Source organism: Euleptes europaea, chromosome 18 (assembly GCF_029931775.1).
Source record: "Euleptes europaea isolate rEulEur1 chromosome 18, rEulEur1.hap1, whole genome shotgun sequence".
In the NCBI taxonomy this organism is placed as follows: Eukaryota; Metazoa; Chordata; class Lepidosauria; order Squamata; family Sphaerodactylidae; genus Euleptes; species Euleptes europaea.
In genome coordinates, this window is record NC_079329.1 from 7,885,865 (window position 1) to 7,912,293 (window position 26,429).

At 47.9% G+C, this 26,429-nt stretch overlaps 4 protein-coding genes across 4 annotated transcripts; all 4 read right to left on the bottom strand.

The window, feature by feature from the left end:
* Positions 1-190: 190 nt before the first annotated feature.
* LOC130490342 (olfactory receptor 4K14-like) lies at positions 191-1,237 on the bottom strand. The gene has a single exon (XM_056864169.1). The coding sequence runs from the start codon at positions 1,235-1,237 to the stop codon at positions 191-193; it is 1,047 nt and encodes a 348-aa protein (XP_056720147.1).
* Positions 1,238-5,188: 3,951 nt separating this feature from the next.
* LOC130490343 (olfactory receptor 4N2-like) lies at positions 5,189-7,664 on the bottom strand. The gene is made up of 2 exons (XM_056864170.1): positions 6,741-7,664; positions 5,189-5,236 (listed from the first exon to the last, which is right to left on the bottom strand). Exons 1-2 carry the CDS (start codon positions 7,659-7,661, stop codon positions 5,189-5,191), a joined length of 969 nt encoding a protein of 322 aa, XP_056720148.1. The 5' UTR covers positions 7,662-7,664.
* Positions 7,665-11,985: 4,321 nt separating this feature from the next.
* Positions 11,986-12,921, bottom strand: LOC130490344 (olfactory receptor 4N2-like). Its single transcript, XM_056864171.1, has one exon. It carries the CDS (start codon positions 12,919-12,921, stop codon positions 11,986-11,988), a length of 936 nt encoding a protein of 311 aa, XP_056720149.1.
* An 11,676-nt stretch (positions 12,922-24,597) lies between these two features.
* LOC130489593 (olfactory receptor 734-like) lies at positions 24,598-25,527 on the bottom strand. Its single transcript, XM_056863351.1, has one exon. The coding sequence runs from the start codon at positions 25,525-25,527 to the stop codon at positions 24,598-24,600; it is 930 nt and encodes a 309-aa protein (XP_056719329.1).
* Positions 25,528-26,429: the final 902 nt, after the last annotated feature.

Consider the following 26,429-nt stretch of genomic DNA (forward strand, 5'->3'; position numbering starts at 1 on the left):
TGAGTCCAAGCTGATGGCACAGCACACGCCAGGGATTGCACTGCCCGGTAAATAAGCAGGAGATCTAAATAGTAGGGCAATAATGGAGCAAGTCTTTTCCTCCTTAACTGGGAAAACATGCTGGGCTTCATCTCACTGGCATCCCTGGCTGTGTATTTCTCATAAGCCCCTCAGCCATACAGTGTCCATGTTAGGCAACTGGTAACTGTGATGCCAAACGACCCCCTGGCATACCCTCATGGCTGCTTCTCTTGCATCTCCAAGAGACAACCACTCCGGCTGCGATGACAGGAATCCGATCAGAAACCTGCACAGAATGTCTTCCCAACAACTTCCCCATGGCAGACTTCATTTCCTTGTTTTTCAAAGCATAGATGGCTGGGTTTAGCAAGGGGGTGACAGCTGTGTAGAAGATGGACAACACTTTATCACTCATGAAGCGGGTGCTGGGACGCAAGTAAATATATATACAAGGCCCAAAGTACATGCTGACCACTATGAGGTGAGTGGTGGAGGTGGAGATAGCCTTGGAAGTCCCTTCGGAAGGAGCTCTGGAATGGATGGTTGAGAGAATTAGTCCGTAGGAGACAATCACAGTGATGAATCCAACCAGAGACATGAGGCCACTGTTGGTCATCATCATGATCTCCAGGGGATAGATGTCAAGACAAGCCAACTTGATGACCAAGGGAATGTCACAGAAGAAACTGTCCACGTGGTTGGGCCCACAGAAGGGGACATCGATCATGAAGGCCATCTGCACGCTGGTGTGGAGAAGTCCACCAACCCAGGAGGCCAGCACAAGCCCCACACAACGGCGCTGGCTCATGAGGGAGGCATAGTGGAGTGGATGGCAGATGGCCACGTATCGGTCATAGGCCATCACCATGAGAAGCAGCATCTCACTGCCTCCAAAGAGATGGAGGAAGAAGATCTGTGTCATGCAGCCCTGGAAGGAGATGACCTGACGTTGGGTGAGGAGGTCGAAGAGGGCTCTCGGGGTGGCAAACGAGGACAGGCAGAGGTCCAGGAAGGCCAAGTGGGCCAGGAGAAAGAACATGGGAGAACGAAGAAGACAGCGGTCCTGGGAAATGGCCAGTAGAATAACAAGGTTGCTGAAGAGGGTGGCCGTGTAGAGGAAGAGGAAGAGGACAAATAAAAGGAGGTGGGCTTCCCAGGATGGAGAGAAGCCGAGGAGGACAAATTCGGTCACCGTGGTCTTGTTTCCCCACTCCATTCACTTTTTGCCTGTCACTGAGAATTATAGGGGAAAAGAAAGGAAATTGTAATGAGTCACCTTCCACCACAGTTGCTTGTATTGACAGTGGCAGATGGTGCCCCCAATGGCAGATGATGCCCCCAGATTATGTTGCACCCCCAACTAAATATTCTTCCATTCTTCAAAGCTACAGCTCAGGGCTGTCAACAAGGTTGCCGTCCTCCAGGCGGTGGCTGGAGATCTCCTGCCATTACAACTGATCTCCAGCCAACAGAGATCCGTTCCCCTGAAGGAAATGGCAATTGGACTCTGCTGCATTGAAGTCTCTCCTCTTCCCAAACCCCACCCTCTTCAGACCCCATCCCCAAAATCTCCAGGTATTTCCCAACCCGCAGCTGGCAACCCTACTTGTAGATATTTCTCCGCCACCCAAAGTTTGATCTGCAGCAGCAAAGTAAGGCATTTTTTCCAATAAACCATTCCTTCCCCAGAATATACTTGTCCTTAGGAATATCTCGACCAGAGGTGTCAAATATAAGGCCTGCAGGCAGGATCCAGCCCCTTGAGAGCTCCTATCCAACTCACGAGCCAGCTGAGCCAGCCCCCTCCCCATTCCCAAGGTAAAAAATGATCCAACTGTTAAATAAAAGAAAATACTGTAAGAGTGTCATTCTGTTAAGTTTGTTTGTATTTTAAGTAAAAAATACAGTAAAAAAGATTAATTGGCTTTGCCTGTGTCTTCTATAAAGTTTGTATCTCCTGTACCTGGCATTAAATTTTATGGTATGCATGACCCAGCCCAACCAAGTGATATTTATGTCATATCCGGTCCTCGTAACAAATGAGTTCAACACCCCTGATCTAGACCTCAGCAAGGGGCTTTCAAGGCAAGTGAGAAGCAGAGGTGGTTTATCATTGCCTTCCAGCATGGTGGTTAAGAGCGGTGGTTTGGAGCAGTGGAGTCTTATCTGGAGAACCAGGTTGATTCCCCCAATCCTCCATATGAGTGGCGGAGGCTAATCTGGGGAACTGGGTTTGTTTCCCCACTCTTACACACGAAGCCAGCTGGGTGACCTTGGGCAAGTTACAGCTCTCTTAGAGCTCTCTCAGACCCACCTACCTCCCAGGGTGTCTGTTGTGGGGAGGGGAAAGGAAGGAGATTGTAAGCCGGTTTGAGTCTCCCTTAAGTGGTAGAGAAAGTTGGCATATAAAAACCAACTCTTCTTCGTCTTCATCCCCCGAAGAGCCTAGCGTCTGAGATCTGACAAGATCAGGCTATACCATGCTTCCTTCTCTCCCAAGAAGCAAGTTAAAGATTGATAAGAAAGGAAGTAAAATAAATAATGGATCAGATAAAAGACAAGGTTAGCCAGGGGGAATCTTTACCCCAGGTTTCTGTGATGGTCAGAAGAACAGATGTGTCTTAGGCAGCAACAGACAAAGCTTCCATGTATATATATAGTCCTGGGTAAGACACTGGAAAAGACAATCATGCTAGGAAAAGTTGAGGACAGCAGGAAAAGAGGAAGACCCAAGAAGAGATGGATTGACTCAATAAAGGAATCCACAGCCTTCAATTTGCAACATCTGAGCAAGGCTGTCAAAGATAGGACAATTTGGAGGACTTTCATTCATAGGGTTGCCATGAGTTGGAAGCGACTTGACTGCACTTAACACACACACACACACAAGACACATTATGCATGACAGCATGTGTACCCTCCATGCTCTGATGCAACAGACCTCTGATTGCTGAGCACAAGGAAATGACGAGGCAGATAAGATTTTCCTGTCTGGGTTGGAAAACCCCTCCCAAAACACCGTAGTGGACAGTGTTGGAAGACAGAATACGAAACTCGATGGCTACAGCCTAATCCAGCCCTGAAGGTCTGCTTTCTCTTGCTTATGATCCTTCTGAGGAAAGAAAACCATTTTCTTTCATCACAACATTTCCTACTTGGAGCTGTACCTGGGTTAAAATGAACAGAGCTGCCCAATCTTCTACTAATGCTCAAAGGTTGCCCACTCATTTGTTTCAGGATCCCATTTTATTGTCACAAGATTTTAAAAAAATCTTGGGGGCAAATATCTGAGATCTGAGTTGGTTTTTATACCCTGCTTTTCTTTACCTTTAAGGAGTCTCAAAGCAGCTCACAATCACCATTTCCTCCTCTCCCCACAACAGGCACCTTGTGTGGTAGGTGGGGCTGAGAGAATTCAGAGAGAGCTGTGACTGGCCCAAGGTCACCCAGCTGGCTTCATGTGAACGAGCGGGGTGGGGGGGAATCAAACCCGGTTCTCCGGGTTAAAGTCCACCGCTCCTAACCACTACACCATGCTGGCTCTCAAATAAGTGAGACTGGGGGTTGAAAGCAATGGGCCCTGGCTGCTGCCTTACCTCAAGGTTGCTGATGCCGGCCTGGAACACTGGAGCTGTCCTTGAGTAGGAGAAGTGAACCACCTTCTGCCTGGTTGCTGGAAAAACAGTGTCATGTTCCCTCAATTGGATTCGCACCCACCTGATAGACTCCCAACAGAAGCTCCTCGGGGTTGGCTGGACCAGCTTCTTCTGAAGGCACGGGCCCAAAACCGTTCTAGCAAGCTACATCCCCATGATGCAAGCGGCAAAGGGGGGAGGTATTTCTACAGACTGCAGGTTAAATGCGGGCGGCAGCAAATGAGAGGGAAAGGAGTCAGGGGGAAATAATTTCATTCTTCTGGGAGGCATGCTATTAGCTGGCACATTGCTCTTAGAGAGGCAAGCGAAGAGACCCCAGGGCATGTTTTACTCAGCCACCCTCAAGGGACCATTCTCTGGTCTGGTTTGCTTTGGAGACCTAGATAGAAATCCTTTTGGTCCCTCGTTGAAATTGATATGATTGTCATGAACTTTTTTGATACGTGTAGCTGATGAAGCCATGTGCGGAAAGTGTGCATGATCTAGACGACACGTCCGGGCACCTCTTCTGGCACCTCCTCGCTGTGGTCCTTGTTTTTGACATCTTGTGTCCAGCTACTGAGTAGCACAGGAAAGTCTATTATGGACAGCTATATTGTTTTTATGTGATCCAATGGACAATTTCCTTTGTTATATTGCATATCTTGCTGGACTGTTTATGCTAATTGTATTGAAAAACTCTGATTGTGTTTCCCTTTAATTCTTGTATATATGTTCACTTCTTGCACTTACCTTCACTCTTACAAATTTATCTTTTGTTAACATTACCTTGTAGTGCTGTTTGGATTTCTTCCATTATCTATACAGCACTGAGCCCTCATTCTCTCTAGTATGACCCAGGGTAGTAGGCACAACCCCAAAATGGCTGCTGCAGGAGGTGGAGCCAACCACAAAATGGCTGTCGCGGGAGAGGGCACAAAATGTCTGGAAGTGAAGTTATGCTTAACTCTAACAGTATCTCCCCAACATTTCAGGAAGAAGGTCTGTTTAAATGTTTTAAAATGTTTTATCGCATAGACTCACAGCTTACCTTCAGTCACACAGAAAAGATCCTTGTGATATGGTAGAAGCTGCTGTCTGGGTAGATACCCGAAACAGACTTGTGTGAGATGGTAGCCTCATTCCCCAATCCCTTGTGTCGACCAATAACTATATTTTGTGATATCTTTCCCTTCCTCTACATCTGCTGTTTTGGGACTGATGGAAGGCCTATTAATGGGGAATGAAGGAAGGTCCATTAATAGGGTTGCCAACCTCCAGGTACTAGCTGGAGATCTCCTGCTATTACAACTGATCCCCAGCCAATAGAGATTGGTTCACCTGGAGACAATGGCCATTTTGGCAATTGGACTCCGTGGCATTGAAGCCCCTCCCCTCCCCAAACCCTGCCCTCCTCAGGCTCTGCCCAAAAAACCTCCCGCCAGTGGCAAAGAGAGACCAGGCAACTCTACCCATTAATGTCATGGGTTGGATCCAGGCGAACTTGCCAACTCCCACTGATTTTTCCCTTCTTACGGCAGGCCTGCCCTCTCCCCGTGAAGTTCTTCAGTCTTGTATCTCTGAGGAGCAGCATTTTATGGAGACCAGTGGGCTGCAGAGGGAGGGGAGAGGTAGGAAATGTCCATTCTAGCGACTGAAAAATATAGTCTGGATAGGGTTGCCAACTTCCAGGTACTATCTGGAGATCACCTGCTATTACAACTGATCTCCAGCCAATAGAGATCAGTTCACCTGGAGAAAATGGCCCCGTTGGCAATTGGACTCTATGGCATTGAAGTCCCTCCCCAAACCCCCGCCCTCCTCAGGCTCTGCCCCCAAAACCTCCCACCGATGGTGAAGAGGGACCTGGCAACCCTAAGTCTGGATCCAACCCCAGGAAAGTGGATGCTTAGGACGAATGATGCAGGGTCTTGGTTGACCATCCACAATATGGTGAAGAGGAGGAGCTAACAACCAATCGTGTGTATTTCGTGTGTATTTCTTACTGTGCGTTTGCTTGTATATGTGTTTTTAAAAAACTTGCTTGGTGTATCCATGTAACAGGAAACCAGCACAAAAACGTTGTGATTTACTGACTTAAAATCATTTTATTTCTCCAGGCTTACAGTTTGTAAAAGCATACAATTTATTGTTTGCAATCTGCTGAAAAATAGTTTCATATTTACAATTTGGATCAAAATACATAACCACGAGATACCGTGAACTCCAGTACCTTATGCTTCAGCCACCATTTCCACAGTCAAGGGTTGCCAACATCCAGGTACGCCCTGGAGATATCCTGGAATTACATCTGATCTCCAGTCTACACAAATCAGTCCCCCTGGAGAAAATGGCTGCTTTTGGAGGGTGGACTCTATGGCTTTATACTCTGCTGAGGTTCCTCCCCAAAACCCACCATTCCCAGGCTCCATGCCCGAATCCCCAAGAATTTCCTAACCCAGAGCTGGCAACCCTATTCCATACACAGAGTAGATGCCATGTGAACCCATACCACTACCACCACCAGTTACAAACACATTGGCAGAACAGGTCTGCAGATCTCTTTCAGCAGGTACAATGTTACATCAGAAGTTGCCTTGCTCTCCCCACAGGTGTACAACCATATCGCCTGCATTTTCTGGATTCTGGCAAAAACTGCATCAGGAAAACATGGGCAAAATGCACGGAACCCCGTGGGGAGCATGAGGCGACCTCTGACGGTTGGGAAAGGCATGTATAATCAAAAGGCAGCCCCAATGCAGTTGGCAGGGGTGACTGCGGGGAAGCAGCTTTGCATAAATGGCCCAAGAAACTAACATTTAAAGGAAAAAGGAAATCAAAACATCAAATTTTACATTTTTGTATTGTTTTTGTACCTACTTGAACACATGAAGCTGCCTTATACTGAAGCTGACCTTTGGTCCATCAAAGTCAGTATGGTCTACCCAGACCATCAGCGGCTCTCCAGGGTCTCGGACAGGGGTCTTTCACATCACCTACTTGCCTAGTCCCTTTAAGTGGAGATGCCGTGGATTGAACCTGGGACCTTCTGCATGCCAAGCAGATGCTCTATCACTGAGCCACAGCCCCTTTATTTTTCTTTAACCATCTGATCATAGCAGCCTTGACCTCCTTGTTCCTCAAGGTGTAGATCATGGGGTTCATCAGAGGAAAGACCACCGTGTGGAAAAAGGCCACCACCTTGTCAAATGGGAAGTCCTGGAAAGGGCGGCAATAGACATAGATGGCTGGGCCAAATATCACGAAGACAATGATGATGTGGGTGATACAAGTGGAGGCAGCCTTCTTCCCATGGGCTGAGCCTGTCCTCACCTTGACCAGCAAGGCCCCATAGAAGGTGAGGAGGATGATAAAGCATGAGGTGGTGACCAGGCCACTATTGATAAACATGGCCAACTCCAAGGAGTAGGTGTCAGTGCAGGCCAACCTGATGATCTGGGTAACGTCACAGAAGAAGTTGTCCAGTTTGTTCGGGCCACAGAAAGGGAGTGGGATGATGAGAATCATCTGGATCATAGAGTGCATGAAGCCTCCAGCCCACGAGCCTATCACCAGCGCCCAGCAAACGACCCTGGTCACCATCGTGGCATAGTGCAGTGGGTGGCAAATGGCCACATACCGGTCAAAAGCCATGGCAATAAGCAGGCAGATCTCAGCTCCGCCTAGGAAGTGGATAAAAAAAATCTGAGCCAAGCAACATTGATAGGAGATGGTCTTCTGGCGAGTGAAGAGATTACTCATCATCTTGGGAGGGGTGACGGTGCTATAGCAGATGTCCATGAAGGCCAGGCTGGACAAGAAGAAAAACATGGGGGATCCTAGGCGGGGGTCATTCCGAATTGTCACAATGATAAGGATATTCCCAGGTAGAATGATGACATAGAAGAGTAGGAGGAGGGCAGACAGGAACAGCTGTAACTCCCAGTTCTTTGCTAATCCTTGGAGAACAAACTCCGTCACCACTGTGTGATTCCCGTGCTCCATTCCTACAGTGCATACCTCTGTAGTGGGGTTATTGTTTTTATTATTGTTATCATTTATTTTATTTTATTTTATTTACAGAAATAAATATTAGATAGGGGGTACAGAAATAGTGGTTGGTATGTATATCAGGACACAACAAACAAGGATATGTGTCTTCTTTACGTATATAGCCAACGTGGTGTCGTGGTTAAGAGTGGTGGACTCTAATGTGGAGAAGCGGGTTTGATTCTCCACTCCTCCACATGAGCGGCAGATTCTAATCTGGTGAACCAGGTTTGTTTCCCCACTCCTGCACATGAAGCCTGCTGGGTGACCTTGGGCTAGTCACAGCTCTCTTAGAGCTCTCTCAGTCCCACCTACCTCACAGGGTGTCTGTTGTGGGGAGAGGAAGGGAAAGTGATTGTAAGCCAGTTTGAGAATCCTTAAAAGGTAGAGAAAATCAGGGTATAAAAACCAACTCTTCTTCTTCTTGTTATCCATGCAGCCATTGAGTAGGTTGGCTACAGATGGTCCTGAAATTATCTGACATTCTCCCCAGATTTTTGCAGTTCTGAATTATTTGGACCTGTTTCCCAAACTGGAACCAATGCAGAAGGCTGGCTTTTTCGCCACCCCAAGCTTTTCAGGTCTGAGAAACGGTGGCAGGCTTCATGGTCACTGGTCCACCTAGACGGCAAGATGAAGATATATGTGAACTGGCTGGTTTTCATTGCAAGCTGTCACTACGTACATCCTGGGTAGCTAGTGCAAATCTGTCTCTAATTGTATCGTTCCTGAAAATTCAACTACTGCTGATCTTCCCTGGAAATTCTGACTGAATTGGCCTTGAACACATGAAGCTGCCTTATACTAATCAGAGCCTTGGTCCATCAAAGTCAGTATTGTCTACTCAGACCGGCAGTGGCTCTCCAGGGTCTCAGGTAGGGGTCTTTCACATCACCTACTTGCCTAGTAGGAGATGCCAGGGATTGAACCTGGGACCTTCTGGGGGCCAAGCAGAGGCTCTGCCACTGAGCCACGGCCCCTCCCGTATGATGAATACTGTCTTTACTCTGCCTGATGAAGATCCACTGCATGCATTTGACAAAAACATATGTTAGAATAATAACTTTTCATGTGCCATAAGACTTCCTGATTAATTTTGCTACAACAACCTCACAGACTAACCCCTCTGGAATGATGTCCAGGGTATTCATGCATATTAACAGCCTTTTCAAAACATTTACCCAATATCTCACTAAAGAAAGAAGAAAATATAGTACCTTATGAGGCGCCAACTAACAGCCTAGATCCCTGTGGGTTCATCGGGGGCAGAAATGGGTTGCTCAGGGAAGCTGATCTTTGTGAAAGGACCTGAGAATGATTCCAACAGACAATCTCATAGATCAGTTCGACTACTCCTCTGGGGCGAGCATTTGTGCAAAGCTCAACCAGCAGGGAGGGAGAGATCTGAGTGTACCCGATGAGAAGGTTCTCCTAGCCAAGATGGCTGAGAAGATCAGCTGGAGAAAAGAAGAAGAAGGAGTGGGAGGAGGAGGAGCAGAAGAAGAGTTGGTTTTTATATGCTGACTTTCTCTACCACTTAAGGAAGAATCAAACTGGCTTACAATCACCTTCCCTTCCCCCCCCATAACAGACACCCTGAGGTAGGTGAGGCTGAGAGAGCCCTAAGAAAGCTGTGACTAGCCCAAGGTCACCCATCTGGCTTCATGTGTAGGGATGGGGAAACCAACCCGGTTCACCAGATTAGTCTCCACCGCTCATGTGGAGGAGTGGGGAATCGAACTCAGTTCTCCTGATCAGAGTCCAACATTCCAAACCACCACTCTTAACCACTACACCATGCTGGCTCTCACGCACCACTGCTGAGTCACTCACCACTAGTCCTTCAGGCAGGAAGACAGCTTCCAGATCACCATTGCTGTGCCGTTCCTGGCCCTAGGGGAGCCTGGGATGAGAAGGTGTATCTAAGGATACACAGAGCTCTGGTGCGTTGCTCCTTCCGTCAATCCCCAAGGACCTTATTAAAAAGTTAGCACCAAACGAACATTTCATACCACTTCTGAAAGCGGCATATGATAGACAGCCCCCGTTTGCATTTCAGAGTCCCTTTTGGTCATGTCCAAGACTCTGGGGACAACAAACAATATGGATGGCTCTCTTTATCGTGCCTGTTTTGCAACTTACCTTCAGGGTAAGTGGATGCCCACAGCCGTGGTTGGGAGACAAATGGCTTGACTATCTCCAGTTCTTTTTTTTTTCTTGATTCTTTTGGTTGATGCATGTAAATACCATTGTGGTTTGATTCTACTCTATTCTATTCTATTCTATTTATATTTAATTATATTAAATGGTTTTGGAGTAATAAATAAATCTGATCGGACAATCCTTTGACTTAATCTAGCAGGGCCATTCTTGCCAGTGTGGTGTAGTGCTTAAGAGTGGTGGTTTGGAGCGGTGGAGTCTCATCTGGAGAACCAGGTTGGTTTCCCCACTCCTATACCTGAAGCCAGCTGGGTGACCTTGGGCTAGTCACAGCTCTCTCAGCCCCACCTACCTCACAGGGTGTCTGTTGTGGGGAGGGGAAGGGAAGGAGATTGTAAGCTGGTTTGAGTCTCCCTTTAGAGAAAGTCGGCATATAAACACCAACTCTCCTCCTCCTCCTCCTCCTCCTCCTCCTCCTCCTATGTGTGTGTGTGCGCGCACGCCATACAATCGCACCTGATTTATGGTGACCTCATGTCTGGGCTATGCTCTAGAATTCACCTAAAACTTTATGGTTAAACCAAAGAGCTTTGAGTGAATCCTAGAGCAGGGTGCCAACATGATGACACCACTTCCCAATTTTGCACTGGAAATTACGTTGAGCATTGGTGTGACAATGACAATGACAACCTAACATTTTGTATAGGTTCTCTCTAATTTCATTGGTTATTGTAAATTTAAATTCTTTCTTCCACAAATTTTCCCATGTTTCCAAATCAATATTATATCCTAATTCCTTCATCCATTTCACCATCACTGGTTTAATTCTTTCTTGTTCTAAATTTACTTCAATTAATAGTCTATATATCCTTCCTATCAATCCTTTATTTTCCTTTATTAATATATTTTCCAGTTTGGATTTATTTTTGTTAAATCCAACTTGTTTATCTTTATTGAATATATCTTTTAGTTTATAATACAAAACCAATCTTTAATATTAAGTTCTTCTTAAAGTCCAATCTTCTTCTTTACATTCAATAATTTCTCTTATATTTTCATATCTAAATTTCCATCTAGACTTTAGGAAGAATTTTCTAACAGAGCAGTTCCCCAGTAGAACAGGCTTCCTCAGGAGGTGGTGAGCTCTCCTTCCCTGGAGGTTTTTAAGCAGAGGCTAGATGGCCATCTGTCAGCAGTGCTGATTCTATGACCTTAGGCAGATGATGAGAGGGAGGGCATCTTAGCCATCTTCTTGGCATGGAGTAGGGGTCACTGGGGGGTGGGGGAGGTAGTTGTGAATTTCCTGCATTGTGCAGAGGGTTGGACTAGATGACCCTGGCGGTCCCTTCCAACTCTATGATTCTATGATTCTTAAAGATGTAAGGCAAGTTGTGTGAATAAAGAGGGGTGAAGTAGAGGTTATTTAAGTCTTTCCCAGCCTTGAGACCAGATCATTTTGGCAAGTTACTACAGAGATACTACAGCACTGAAATATCATTTGTCTAACATACCACTCTGGAACATTTGGACTTCTTTCCCCCTATTGTACTGGTTAAATTCTTTCAAGTACTTATGAGTTGAAGACACATGATTAACCTTCTATATTGCTCTAACTCTGTGAATCAGATATGTTCCTACAGAATTAGTTATCATTTACTTCAATATTAAACAGTCCATAAGAATAGAACTGCCCTGACCTGGACGGCCCAGTCTAGTTCTCAGAAGCTAAGCAGACTTGGCCCTGGTTAGTATTTATGTGGGAGATCACTAAGGAAATCCAGGGTTGCTATGAAGAGGCAGGCAATGGCAAACCATCTCTGTATACCTTTTACCCTTACCTGGATGGCCCAGGCTAGCTTGATCTCGTCAGATCTTGGAAGCTAAGCAGGGTCAGCCCTGGTTAGTATTTGGATGGGAGACCACCAAGGAATACCAGGGTCGCTATGCAGAGGAAGGCACTGGCAAACCACCTCTGTCAGTCTCTTGCCATGAAAACCCTACTGGGTTCCCATAACTCAGCTGCAACATGACAACACTTTACACACACATGAGAACAGAATTAAATTATACAACAAGCCAATCAATCAACCTTTATGTTACTGTATCTGTTTTTGTTTTTTCACTTGCCCCTCCTAGGTTTATATTTCCTGAGCATTCTGAACATGGCAACTTTGACCTCCTTGTTCCTCAGCGTGTAGATCATGGGATTCATCAAGGGAAAGACCACCGTGTGGAAAAAGCCCACCAACTTGTCAAAGGGGAAGTCCCGGAAAGGATGGCAGTAAACGTAAATGGCAGGACAGAACATGATGAAGACGATGATGATGTGGGTGACGCAAGTAGAGGCGGCTTTGGTCTTCCCTTGGCTGGAGCCCACCTTCACCTTGATAAGCAGGGCCCCGTAGGAGATGAGGAGGAGGATGAAGCACGCAGTACTGACCAGGCCGCTATTGATAAACATGACAAACTCCAAAAAGTAGGTGTTGGTGCAAGCCAGCCTGATGATCTGGGTAACGTCGCAGAAGAAGTTGTCCAGTTTGTTCGGACCACAGAATGGGAGCGGGAGGATGAGACCCATCTGGATCATAGAGTGTATGAAGCCTCCACCCCATGCACATGACACCAACACCCAGCAAACCGCTCTGGTCACCATGGTGGCATAGTGTAAAGGGTGGCAGATGGCCATATACCGGTCAATAGCCATGGCTATGAGTAGGAAAAACTCAGCCCCACCCAGGAAGTGGATGAAGAAAATCTGAGCCATGCAGCCTTGATAGGAGATGGATTTTTGCTTGTTGAAGAGGTTGGCTATCATGTTGGGAGGGGTAACAGCGCTGTAGCAGATGTCCATGAAGGCCAGATTGGCCAAGAAGAAAAACATGGGGGACCGTAGCTGGACATCGGTCCTAATTGTTACAATGATAAGGATATTCCCAGGTAAGATGATGACATAAAAGATTAGGAGGAGAACAGAGAGGAACAGCTGCAGTTCCCAATTCCATGCTAATCCCAGGAGAATGAACTCTCTTACAAAGGTTTGATTCTCGTGTTCCATCTTGAAGTGAGTAGCCCTGCAATGAAATGACAGCAGGACTGTAAAATACTACAGAAATCTTTTCTTCTTCATTGACACACACATGAACACATGAAGCTGCCTTATACTGAATCAGACTCTTGGTCCATCCAAGTCAGTATTGTCCACTCAGACCGGCAGCGGCTCTCCAGGGTCTCAGGCAGCGGTCTTCCACATCACCTATTTATAATAGAATCATAGAATCATAGAATTGGAAGGTACCACCAGGGTCATCTAGTCCAACCCCCTGCACAATGCAGGAAATTCACAAATACCTCCCCCCATCGCACACCCAGTGACCCCTACTCCATGCCCAGAAGATGGCCAAGATGCCCTTCCTCTCACCATCTGCTAAGGTCATAGAATCAGCATTGCTGACAGATGTCCATCTAACCTCTTCTTAAAAACCTCCAGGGAAGGAGAGCTTACCACCTCCTGAGGAAGCCTGTTCCACTGAGGAACTGCTGTAAGTGTTAGAAAATTCTTCCTAATGTCTAGACAGAAACTCTTTTGATTTAATTTCAACCCGTTGGTTCTTGCATAGTCCCTTTAACTGGAGATGCCGGGGATTGAACCTGGGACCTTCTGCATGCCATGCAGATGCTCTGCCACTGAGCCACAGCCTTTCCCCACATTGTTATAAATCCAATGGAAGGATAAATGGGCCAGGAAAAGAGCGACAGGGTAGTGCTGGGTTCAGATATTTCTGAACCGGCTGGGTGGAACATTGGTGGTGAAAAGTGCCATCAAGTCACGGCTGACTTACGGCGACCCCATAGGGTTTTCAAGGTGAGAGAACAACAGAGGTGGTTTGTCATCGCCTTCCTCTGAGTAGCAACCTTCAAGGTACTGATTGTTTGTCAGGTTGCGGTGTTGGACTAGGACCTAAGAAACCCAGGTTCAAATCCCCACTCATGCCATGGAAGCTTGCTGGGTGACCTTGGGCCAGTCACACTCAGCCCTGACCCTGGCTAATATTTGAATGGGAGAGCTTGAAGGAACACTAGTGTCATGACACGGAGGCAGGCAATGGAAACTACTTCTGAACATCTCTTGACTTGAAACCCTTAAGGGGTCACCATAAGTGTGAGAGATCCCCCTCTCTGAGTTTGCTTCTCCAAATCAGTTGCTCAGACGTTGATACAGAAACAATAGATTTATTGAAGCCTTCAGGAGATGAGACAGGCACAGGTAGAAAGTTGCAAGTGAGGGGCTATACGGGTTTACAGAATATATTGACTCCAGGGCACTGGGGCACTGGGGTTCACACTTATTGTTATGGGAAGTTACAAGCTTGGCATAATACAAAACATCAGACGGATCCCAGGAAGTCTGGTGCGGCTATCACACTTCCAAGGCCGCACCGGCCTGAGGGAGTACTGGCAGGAAAACAGCGGGGGGGAAGATACATGGGCCATCAGGCCTGGCGCCTGAGACCAGAAGGTGTGAACTGCTTTTACGAGTTCACTGATAATACCGCAGGTGATGGAAAGCAGAGACACAAAGACAGAGACCCTCACATTCTGCCCCCCTTAAGGCCCCCCTCCGGGAGGACGAGGCTTATCGGGATAAGCGAGGTGGAATTCTCGGACCAAGCGAGGAGCTGCCATGTGGGGTGCGGCCACCCATTCGTCATGAGCGGAGCCAAGGTTTTTCCAGCGAACAAAGTAAAACAGTTTCCCTTTCTTCCATTTGGAATCTAAAACCTTGGATATTTCCAAATGGGTATCCCCTCCTACTACGGTAGGAATCTCATGAGCGGGAGGGGGGTGGAACTGGGGAGCTGCTACATAAGGTTTGAGGAGGCTTATATGGAAGACTGGATGAACCCCCTTGAGTGTCTTAGGGAGACTCAGTTCCACGGTAACCTCGTTGATTACTCTGGTAATGGGGAAAGGTCCTACATAACGGTCGCTCAGTTTTTTGCAGGGGCGAAGAGAGCGGAGGTTTTTGGTGGACAGATAAACTTGCTCCCCCACCTTGAGATCCCATCCCGGAGACCGGTGTTTGTCCGCTTGTTCCTTGTACTTGCTTTTTGCCCTTTCCAGATTTTTGAGCAACCATGGCCAGGTGGATTTAACCACCTGAATCCACTCCTGAAGATCAGGGGTAGACTGGAGCTCTGGCGAGACGGGGGCAGAACCGAAAGGGCCAAAATCCGTCCCGTATATAACTTGGAAGGGACTAAAGCCGGTAGAGGAATGAGGCGCATTGTTGTACGCATATTCGGCAAATGGCAGCAGGTCGACCCAGTCGTCCTGGTGGAAATTTACATAGCAACGCAAATAACATTCTACTACCGCATTTACTCGTTCTGTTTGACCATCCGTTTGGGGGTGATAGGCGGAAGAAAGGCCCTGTTCCTCCACTCCCATTAACTTTAGGAAAGCCCGCCAGAATTTGGCAACAAACTGGACCCCCCGGTCGGAGAGGACCTTCCTCGGGATCGAGTGTAGCCTGAGGACGTGCGTGATGAACAGTTTAGCTAAGCCCTGGGCTGAAGGAAGACCTGCACATGGAACGAAATGAACCTGTTTGGAAAAGAGGTCTGTGATAACCCAGAGAACCGTTTTCCCCCGACTTGGAGGTAGGTCGGTGATAAAATCCATGGCGATGACTTCCCAGGGACGGGAGGGGTTCTCAAGCGGTTTGAGAAGCCCCGGGGGTTTTCCCATCCGTTTCTTGGCTGTGGCGCAGGTGGGGCAGCTGCGCACATACAACTCCACATCAGATCTCATACCGGGCCACCAGAATTGCCTTCGAACCAGGTGAAGCGTTTTTACGAAACCAAAATGACCCGCTAGCCTGGCCCCATGTACAAGTCCCAATACTTCTTTGCGAAGGGAAGATGGGACATATAGTTTCCCCCCCTGCACCCACCAAGTGTTGGTTCGTTCCAAGCCAGGAGGGAGGAGATGGTGCTCCTCCTCCTGTAAGGAGGCGTCCCGGAGTCGCTGTTGGAATACTTCCGGGATACCTTTGAGCGTAGGGGGGGTCTCCGGTTGGCGGACTTGGGATCGGGTGGTGACGGCCAAGCCAGGGACTTCCCCTCGCTGTTCGGGAGTGAACAGGGAGTCGACGGGGCGATCGAAATCGTTGCGATACTGGGGAAGTCGTGACAAAGCATCAGCTAGGGCATTTTCTTTGCCAGGGACATGTTTGAGGGTGAACCGGAATTTTGCAAAAAATTGGGCCCACCGAATTTGTTTGGCATTGAGTTTTCTAGCTCCCTTGAGAGCCTCAAGATTCTTGTGATCGGTGCACACTTCGAACGGCAGCTCGGCCCCCTCCAAGAAGTGTCTCCATATGGTAAGGGCATGTTTGACCGCTGCTGCCTCCTTCTCCCAAATGGCCCAGTTGATTTCGGACTGGGAAAACTTCTTGGAGAAGTAGGCGCATGGCCTCAACCGTCCCCCCTCATCCCTCTGCAATAGGGCCCCGCCCATGGCTACATCCGAGGCATCCACCTGCACCACGAAGGGCTTGGTGCAATCCGGGTGAGCCAAAACGGGTTCGGATGAAAAAAGTAGCTTTAAACGTTCAAAAGCTTGCTGGCACTGGGGAGACCATTGCAGACGGGCTGAGGGGAGTGCGGCGCTAGCCCCCCTGTCCTTGGTACGCAACAGGGCAGTGAGGGGAAGCGCAACTTGGGCAAAGTTGGGAATGAAATTCCGGTAAAAGTTGGCAAACCCCAAAAACTGTTGAAGTTGGCGGCGGGTAGTGGGGGTTTCCCAGTCCCGCACCGCCTGGACCTTGGCGGGGTCCATTTCCAACCCTTGGTGGGAAATCACATACCCCAGAAATGTAATAGAAGGTTGGTGGAATTCACACTTGGACACCTTAGCATACAGTTTGTGCTCCCGCAGCCGCTGGAGCACTTCTCGCACTAGGCGCACATGTTCTTCCATGGTCTCAGAGTAAATAAGAATGTCATCGAGAAATACCACCACCCCCCGAAACAGTAAATCATGCAAAACTTCATTAATTAATTGCATAAAGACACTCGGAGCCCCCGAAAGTCCGAACGGCATGACCAGGTACTCAAACATCCCAAAACAACTGGAAAAGGCCGTTTTGGGTTCGTCTCCTTCTTTGATGCGAATGCGGTGGTAGGCTTCTACCAAGTCCAGTTTGGTGAAGATTCGGCCCTCCTTTAATTGTGCTAGAAGGTCAGGAATAAGAGGGAGGGGGTAAGCATTAGACTGGGTGACTGCGTTCAGTCTGCGAAAGTCAATACACAGTCTTAAATCTCCCGTCTTTTTCTTTACAAAGAAAGCTGGGGCTGAATAAGGAGCCTTGGAGGGGCGTATGAAACCCCTCGCCAGATTGACATCCAGATAGTCTCGCAATACAGTCTTTTCACTGGGGCTCATGGGGTAAACCTTTCCCTTAGACAGTTTGCCTTCCCCTACAATCTCGATGGCACAGTCCGTTTCTCTGTGGGGAGGCAGTTCGTCGCACTCTCTAACATCGAAAACATCAGTAAACTGCGAGTACTCAGAGGGTAATTGAGGAGAGACTGGGGCGGGGGACCCTACCAGTGCGGCGGCTGGAGTTCTGAGTACCCGTTCCTTGTCATGCAACCCACAGGGGTTTTCGGGGAAAGAAAGCACCCGTTTAACCCAATCAATGGAGGGATTGTGTCCCCTTAACCAGTTCATCCCTAACACCACAGGGGTTACAATAGGGGCGATGGTGAAATACAACCGTTCCCAATGTTCCCCCACGGACATAATCACGGCTGCAGTTCTGTGGGTCACAGGGCCCCGTTTAAAGTCACTCCCGTCCATTTGGGAAAAACGGAGGGGTCCCGGAAGCCGCTTGCGCCGGACACCCAACTTCTTGGCAGTTTCCTCATTTATCATGGTGCGGGCACACCCCGAGTCGACCAACGCGGGGACCTCTAACGGGGGACCCCCTTTGGGTAGGGACAGGTGAACACGCACAAATACATTGTCCTCTTGGGCGCTTACCATCGGTGGAGCTCCTTGCACAACGATAGGGACGGTCTGCTGCGGAGCCCCCTCTACAGCAGACCGACGGCGTTTTTTGCCGGCTGTTCCCACTCTTCCTCCTCGCTGGAAGAGGGGGACGGGGTGGTGGCTTCCGGGGAGCCGTCCGAATCAAAGACGGTATTTGTAATCCGGGACCCCGATGGGACCGTAGAGTCGGATGCCCCATCCTGGGGGCGCGCGTGGAGAGCGGAGGGTGCGCCGGAGCGCCGGCTCAGTGGTCCACTTCTGCGGCGAGGCTGGCTGTCGGCGGCCGGTTTCGTCGGCTCGGCCTGGGTTTGGCGGGGGGGGGTCGGACGGCCTGAGCGAGAGGGGCATTGCGACGCAAAGTGACCCTTTCCCCCGCAGATCAGGCAGACGCCGGCCTCGAACCGCTTGCGGCGTTCCGCGGCCGAGAGACCCCCGCCGCCCCCTTGCCGGAGTTCCCGGCCACGGTCACCTCGGGGCCTGGGGTCTCGCCCAAGCCGTTGCTTGGATAAGTTCAGGAGTTGCTTGCGATTCTCGATGTCAGCAGCATGGCGAACCCAACCTTCCACATCCGGGGGGTTCCCTTGCATGAAGGCCCAATGTTGGAGGTCTGGGTTGAGACCCTCCCTGAAACATTGTACCAAGGTAGCTTCACTCCAGTCCAGAATTCGGCTAGCCAGTGACTGGAACTCACTTGCATACTGCGCCACCGACTTAGTCCCTTGGCGCAGTTGCATCAGGGAGGCTTTAGCCCGCTCACCCAGAGTCGGGTCCTCAAAACGGTTTCGGAGTGCTACCATGAACTCGTCCAGGGTTCGCAGCACCGGCGAGCGGAGTTCATACTGCAACACCATCCAGGCAGCCGCCTCCCCTTGCAGTAAGGAAGCCACGTACTGCACCCGGGACTCCTCAGAAACGAAGGTTCGGCCTTGTTCCCGCATAAAAATGTCTACTTGGACCATAAAAAAGGTCAACTGGTCTCCCGACCCGTCATACGTGACTTTCAGGTCCCGACGGGCCGGGGGGGCAGGGGTTGCGGGCGGAACTACCGGCGCCCCGTCTGGGGGAGCACCGGCTGGAGGTTGCAACTTCAGCGCATCTAGGGCCGTGGCCATCTCACCCATTACGCGTTGCATGGTCTCCATCTGCTCCTGCATAGCCCGGCGGTCTTCCTGCCACTGCTTTCGTTCTTCCTCCATGAGGGCCTCTTTGCGGGCCGGGTCCCCTTCGAGTCCCGTGCTGGGGAAGGCCAACCGGCGATCCTTCGCCGCAGTCCGCGAGAGCGACCAGCCCTTGGGAGAGTCCAGCCAATAAGTAAGCCCCCGGGGACGTTCGTCCCGATCTTGGTCGGGGGCGCGACCCTTCGGTTTCTTTGGCTTGGCTCCCTCCTCCTTCGGGTCCGGCTTCTCCGGCTCGTCCGGATCCTTGGGGGCATCGGGGATAGGGGTGGTGTCCTCGTCGGCTGACATTCTGTCCAAAGCGGTACAGCTGCAGTCCGAGAGGCAAGGACTTGCAACTTAATGTGAGAGATCCCCCTCTCTGAGTTTGCTTCTCCAAATCAGTTGCTCAGACGTTGATACAGAAACAATAGATTTATTGAAGCCTTCAGGAGATGAGACAGGCACAGGTAGAAAGTTGCAAGTGAGGGGCTATACGGGTTTACAGAATATATTGACTCCAGGGCACTGGGGCACTGGGGTTCACACTTATTGTTATGGGAAGTTACAAGCTTGGCATAATACAAAACATCAGACGGATCCCAGGAAGTCTGGTGCGGCTATCACACTTCCAAGGCCGCACCGGCCTGAGGGAGTACTGGCAGGAAAACAGCGGGGGGGAAGATACATGGGCCATCAGGCCTGGCGCCTGAGACCAGAAGGTGTGAACTGCTTTTACGAGTTCACTGATAATACCGCAGGTGATGGAAAGCAGAGACACAAAGACAGAGACCCTCACAATAAGTCAGCTTTAACTTGATGGTTATCTGTCTGTCTGTCTATCAGCCTGTTTTCCTTTATACCTTAGAACAGGGGTGGGGAACCTTTTTTCTGCCAAGGGCCATTTGGATATTTATAACATCATACAAAATTATCAACTTAAAAATTAGCCTGCTATATTCAGTCAAACATTTAGCCAAGAGGCACGACCAAAGATTGCTCCAAGTGTCTGCCATGTTTCTCCACGGCCCGGGTGGGAAAAGGTTAACACAGTTTCTTGGGTGGTCCTAGCAGCTCCATAGCTAATGACTCTTCTGCAAGGGGAAAAGAAGGTTCCTTTTCTCAGCAAAACAAACTCACATTCGCCTTGAATAGAGGCTATTGCTGTCCATGGGAGGGGGCGGATCACCAGTCTTAGATCCTTCTGAGCTAGAGATCTGCCAGGACCCACGAAGGGCCAGACCAAATGATTTCGCGGGCCTTATAGGGCCCCCGGGCCTGACGTTCCCCACCCCTGCCTTAGAAGCTCCTTGATCCATTGATCTTGAGCAGCGTAAATCTAATGTCTGAGGGATATAAGGACTGAAATAAATCTTGCCACTGACAATGTAGCCTTGGGATCCCTGTCACTTAATAAAAAAGGCATTATGTCAGACACAGAGGCATTAGATTTATATGTTAAAAGGGGAGAGAGATAACGTGATCAAAGTTCCTCATAAAAGCGGCATTCCAAGAGGGCATGAGCTAATGAATCAATAGAGCCTGAAGAGCAAGGACAGGTCCTGTCTGGGTATGGTATATTCAAAATTCTGCCCTGCATAACCATAGAGGGGTTAGCATTCAGTCTAGCTAAACAGAAGGCTCTAGAAAGACGAGGAGTTGTCAAATAGTAAGTACAAGCAGGCAAGTATAAGCAGTGTGGTGGTGGTATTCTGAAAAACTGAGATGGACAAACATGGCGAGCACGAAAAGTAGCGCTGTTATAATCAAGCTCTTTAATGCGCTTTTTAATTTTGGTGAAAGCTTCAGTTTTCCCAAAATTATTAGCCTGTTTTTTTTAATAATATTTTTTTATTTTTTCCAAAATATTTAAACAGACAAATCAACAATATTAAAATCATTGAAATAAAAAATAAAAATAGTAAATTATTGTTGAAAATACAAACAGATTTAAACTAAACATAAGACTTCCCCTTCATCTCCGTCAATCTCAATATAAATTTGTATACTCTTTTGAATATCGTTCTAATCCTTATATTGTTATATTCATGTAAATATATATTTATGTCTAAATCAAATAAAATATCTTCATGTATATATATATATTCCAATTATCTATTATCTATCACATAGTCAATTATTGTAGTAACTATATATACTAATATAGCGTTGTCCCTAAAAGTAGTATAAAACGGATTAGATCAAGGAATAACCCACAAACGTCCCCATTTGCAATTCATTTTCACAGTAATTTCTCCAGGCCTCCCACTCTCCCACAAATTGCATATTATCTTTTTGGTTTATCAGTGCTGTAAGTTTCGCCTTTTCCACCAGTCATCAGCCTGTTTTAAACTTTTCGGTTATTCACCATGTTAGGGAGGATAAATTGGGTGGCAAGGCAGCTTAAAAGTGATTTAAATAAATCAAATAAATACTTTCTCTGAACATGGAGATTCCATTTAATCGAGGCTAAGTGCCACTAATAAACCATGTAAAGAAGCACAGGATCCGTTAAAGGATGCATACCTTCAAAGGGGTACAATGCACAGGCCCACAATACTTTTGGATCATTGACTCCAGGGTAGTACTGACACCATTGGGGGGGAGTTTCGCTTTTTGTGACACTGATGAAGTACCTTAAGCCAATCCAAGAACTCCATTTCCTATATATTTCTCTCTATGTGTGTGTGAGAAAGCGAGAGAGAGAGAGCAGCTGCTGATTAAGAAAGCTTCTTACTATTATGTGTATAAAATAAATCAAGTGCAAAACTGAGAGAGAAGCCCAGCTGGGTGGTATTGCCAAGTGGTTGGAGGGCTGGTTGTGAATAGAGGTGATTGGAAAGGGTGGCAGAGACCACCCCATTTTCCCCTTCAGAGAATCAAGTCGGACAGCACATAAGACTATGGAACCAAGGTAAGAGACTCTTCTTTTAAGTTCATTTAGATGTCATCTGATAAGAAACTGATCAATGTGCTTGAATGCTTTTAGTATGCAAGGGCAAGGGTGGGGTTTGGGATGGGAGACTGCCAGGAAAGTCCAGGGTTGCTACACAGAGGCAGGCAATAGCAATCCACCAGCGTGGTGTAGTGGTTAGGAGCGGTGGAGTCTAATCTGGAGAACTGGGCTTGATTCCCCACTCCTCCACATGAGTGGTGGACTCTAATCCGGTGATCCGGGTTGGTTTCCCCTCTCCTCCACCTGAAGCCTGCTGGGTGACCTTGGTCTAGTCACAGCTCTCTCCAAACTCTCTCAGCCCCACCTACCTCACAAGGCATCTGTTGTGGGGAGAGGAAGGGAAGGCGATCGTAAGCCGGTTTGATTCGCCTTAAAAGGTAGAGAAAGTCGGCATATAAAAACCAACTCTTCTTCTTCTTCAACCGCTCCCCCACAAAAAATGAAAATTGTTGATAAAATATGAAAATCAAGAAACACAGTTGAATTAGAATACAGGTTCAGATTCTTAAGAGTAATTTTGCATTAGGATGTTTAAGGTCTAATCTTCCCTCTTGCTCTACTCACTTGTTTGCTCTGATGTTGCCCCGTGCATGACTCTTTGTGGCCGATCACATTGTGAAGGCACCAATATTCTGGTGTCCAGGCCTTGGACTCCCCGCATACAACCAAGCAGGCATGTGAGAGCTGGTAAAAGATGATTTCTCAATTTCTCTCTCTGGATATTGATAAAGCGAACTGCAGCTCAGGGCATTAAGGGGTTAGAAATCCTGGTGGCCCAGAGGGAGTTATTTTTTTCCTCTCCAAAGTTGTGGCTTTGACGTCACCCAGGATGCGAAGACAGAACACTTGGAGAACTAAGTTTCAAAACTTAATAAAAACACCCTATTTCCCCCTGCAAGAGCTGCAGTTATTAGTTTGCATGGGGGAGGGGGAGCCAAGAAAGGGTGGGGTCATTTGTCACCGTTGCTTGCTTGCTTGTCCATTTAAACAAAAATTCAGGCAAGGTCTGAGCAGAATTAAGAGATGGGGGGGTCTCACAATACAGCAGCATATTATCAATTTGTGCAGATTTGCCTACTCTGATGGGCAGCTGTGGGCTGTGGCTCAGTGGTAGAGCATCTACTTGGCGTGCAGAAGGACACAGGTTCAATCTCCAGTTGTGGGGAGGGGAATGCTACCTCGGGCTTTGATTAGATATGGAATGGTATTTAATGAGCTTGACAGGGTTTTTTTTTCCTGAGCCTTTCCTCCCCAATTTTTCTCTGATACATAGAACAAATACAATCCATTTTTGCAAATGGCTTTAATAAAAGATTCAGAAGCAAACGTTGTTAGAACCAGCCAAAATAAGTGGCCTCCTGGTTAAGTCCATTCTTCTATATTCTGAGTACATAGAATCATAGAGTTGGGACCACCAGGGTCATCTAGTCCAACCCCTTGCACAATGCAGGAAATTCACAACTACCTCTCCCACACACCCCCAGTGACCCCTACTCCATGCCCAGAAGATGCCCAAGGTGCCCTCCCTCTCATGATCTGCCGAAAGTCATAGAATCAGCATTGCTGACAGATGGCCATCTAGCCTCTGCTTAAAAACCTCCAGGGAAGGAGCACTTACCACCTCCCGAGAAAGCCTGTTCCACTGAGGAACTGCTCTAACTGTTAGAAAATTCTTCCTAATGTCTAGATGAGAATTCTTCCTAATTGCTGGCAGACGAGAAGAGATTTCTGTAATGCTTGGATAGGCCCTGGACAATCTGAGCCAGGGTTTTATTTATAGGCATTCAAAAAATGTCAGTGTTTGGACATCATACTACTGAAGGACATTTACACCATACAGAATCTGAGATGTCCATGGCTGTAGGCTATTAAAATATGACATATATTCCCTTGTAGATAGACATTCATATTAACTTGGTCATGTTTATTTTATATTTAAATATATTTTATATTTTCATATTTTACTTCCAGTGTGTGGTTGGAAGGCACTTGATACAGTAACTTTGCTGAAGATAATCAGATCTGGGTTTAGTCAGTCCCTGGAATGGGAGACTGTCTGGGAATTTTGTTTAAATAACCTTAAATTCCCTGTAAGAAGTAAGGCTGGATAAAAGTTTAATTAATAAATACAGCGACTAGCAAAGGCTAATTTCTTCATTACAAGCCCCTTAACTTAAAGAAACCCAGGTTTGACAGATCACACAAATAAGGATGACTTTTTATAATCTATTATAGCATGGGGGTGGGGGATCACAGCAAATTGACATTTCTCCATAATTCTTTTGACATCACCTGTTTCTACAAATGGGCATCTGGCTGATGAGGTTAAAATGCCACCACAGATAATTTAACCAGTGAAAACTGAGTGTCACCCACAAAACAGTTGGATCTCAGTTTCACAGCATGAACAAGACCAGGTAACCGCTGACGAATCATGGAGGAATTGTACCTCCTAGTGACATTTTGTTATTAAAGCCAATAACATTTGTTCACACTTGGTAATTGGAGGTCACTGATGACTTGGTCATGAAATGAAGAATCCAAGATGGCTGCCCTTCTTTCACCCTCAGTTCTTCTTGCAGAGGAAGTATCTACGGACCACCTTCTTCATGGCAGTCGTGATCTCCTTGTTCCTGAGGGTGTAGATGATGGGGTTCAGGAGAGGAAAGATGATTGTGTGGAAGACGGAGACAATCTTGTCAGGGGCATATTCATCAAAGGGCCGGGCGTAGATGTAGATGGCGGGGCCAAACATGAAAATGACGATGGTAATGTGAGAATAGCAAGTGGAGAGGGCCTTGCTGGCTGATTCGCCGGAGTTCTTCTTCAGCACAGAGAGTAAAAAGGCATAAGAAACCAAGAGGGCTACGAAGCAGACCACGGAAATGAGGCCACTGCTGAAGATCATCACCATCTCCTCAGCAAAGGTGTTGGCACAGGTGATCCTCAACACTTGGGTGATGTCGCAGAAGTAGTTGTCCAGCTCATTGGGCCCACAGAACGGGAGGCGGATGATCAGCACAACCTGGATGGTGGAGTGAACAAAGCCCCCCAACCAAGAACATAGCACCAGGACGATGCACAAACGCCGGCTCATCATGTTGGTATAGTGCAGGGGCCGGCATATGGCGGCATAGCGGTCGTAGGCCATGACAGTGAGCAGGAACATCTCAGAGGCACCCACAAAATGAAGGAAGAAGAGCTGAGCGATGCACCCCCAGAAGGAAATGATCTTGCGCTCGGCAAAGAAGTCAACCAACATCTTGGGAGCGGTGATGGAGGAATACCAGAGGTCCAAGAAAGCGAGGTTGGCCAACAGGAAGTACATGGGTGAGTTGAGATGAGGGTCACCCCGGATGGTGACAATGATTAGGATGTTGCTGGGGAGGACAATCAAGTAGAAAGTGAGGAAGAGGGCAAAGAGGAAGAGCTGGACGCCACGCTGATGGGACAATCCCGTCAGAATGAACTCCGTCACTTCGCTGCTGTTTCTCATACCTTCAGGGTGTTTGGGCGGTGACTCTGCCATTGTAAGTTTGGCCATTCCACTGCCATCCTCCATCCTTTGGAGACTTGGGCAGGGGGCACCTGGAATGAGGAAGGAAGCCTGAGAGGAAAGCAATGGTGGGAAAGAGGAGGAGATCAGGGATTCTCATTGTCATTAGATTAACAGTGGGAAATGTGAACCAGTATGGAGTAGTGGATAAGAACATAAAGAAAGCCCTGCTAAATCAGACCAAGGCCCATCAAGTCCAGCAGTCTGTTCACACAGCGGCCAACCAGGTGCCTCTAGGAAGACCATAAACAAGATGACTGCAGCAGCATCCTGTATTCCACAGCAACTAATATAATAGGCATGCTCCTCTGATCCTGGAGAGAATAGGAATGCATCATAACTACTAGTATCCATGGATAGCCCTATTCTCCATGAACATGTCCACTCCCCTCTTAAAGCCTTCCAAGTTGGCAGCCATCACCACATCCTGGGGCAGGGAGTGCCACAACAGAGTGGCAGTCTGGGACCTTGGGTGATCCGGGTTCAAATCCTCACTTCTACCATGGAAGCTTTATGGGTTACCTTGGGCCCATCACACTCTCTCAACCTGGCCCACCTCACGGGGTGGTTGTGAGACAATGGAGGAGGGGAGAACGATGTTCAAAAGCTACTTTGAGTCCCAACTGGAGAGAAAGGTGGGATATAAACGAATAAATGCAAAGGCATGCATCCATTTACTCATCCAGACTCGCTTATCCATCCAGTAGCAGAAAAACAGGAGAGTACCATGAAGAGAAGAGGGCAAGACAGAGGGGGAAACTGAGGGCATGAGAAAGGAGGTGTCTTTTAACTTGAGTTTTACCTCCCTAGTAGTATTTTCCATCACTGCATCTCCAAGCCAG

Bases quoted from the DNA above. Each gene is read 5' to 3' on its own strand.
- LOC130490343 (XM_056864170.1), bottom strand. From the start codon at position 7,661: ATGGAGCACGGGAATCACACAGTGGTGACGGAGTTTGTTCTCCAAGGA. The intron at 5,237-6,740 runs GTGGCTCAGTGA...GCTGCTCCTCAG, and splicing joins TAAAGAAAAATAAAGGGGCT to AGATACAAGACTGAAGAACT.
- LOC130490342 (XM_056864169.1), bottom strand. From the start codon at position 1,237: ATGGAGTGGGGAAACAAGACCACGGTGACCGAATTTGTCCTCCTCGGC.
- LOC130489593 (XM_056863351.1), bottom strand. From the start codon at position 25,527: ATGAGAAACAGCAGCGAAGTGACGGAGTTCATTCTGACGGGATTGTCC.
- LOC130490344 (XM_056864171.1), bottom strand. From the start codon at position 12,921: ATGGAACACGAGAATCAAACCTTTGTAAGAGAGTTCATTCTCCTGGGA.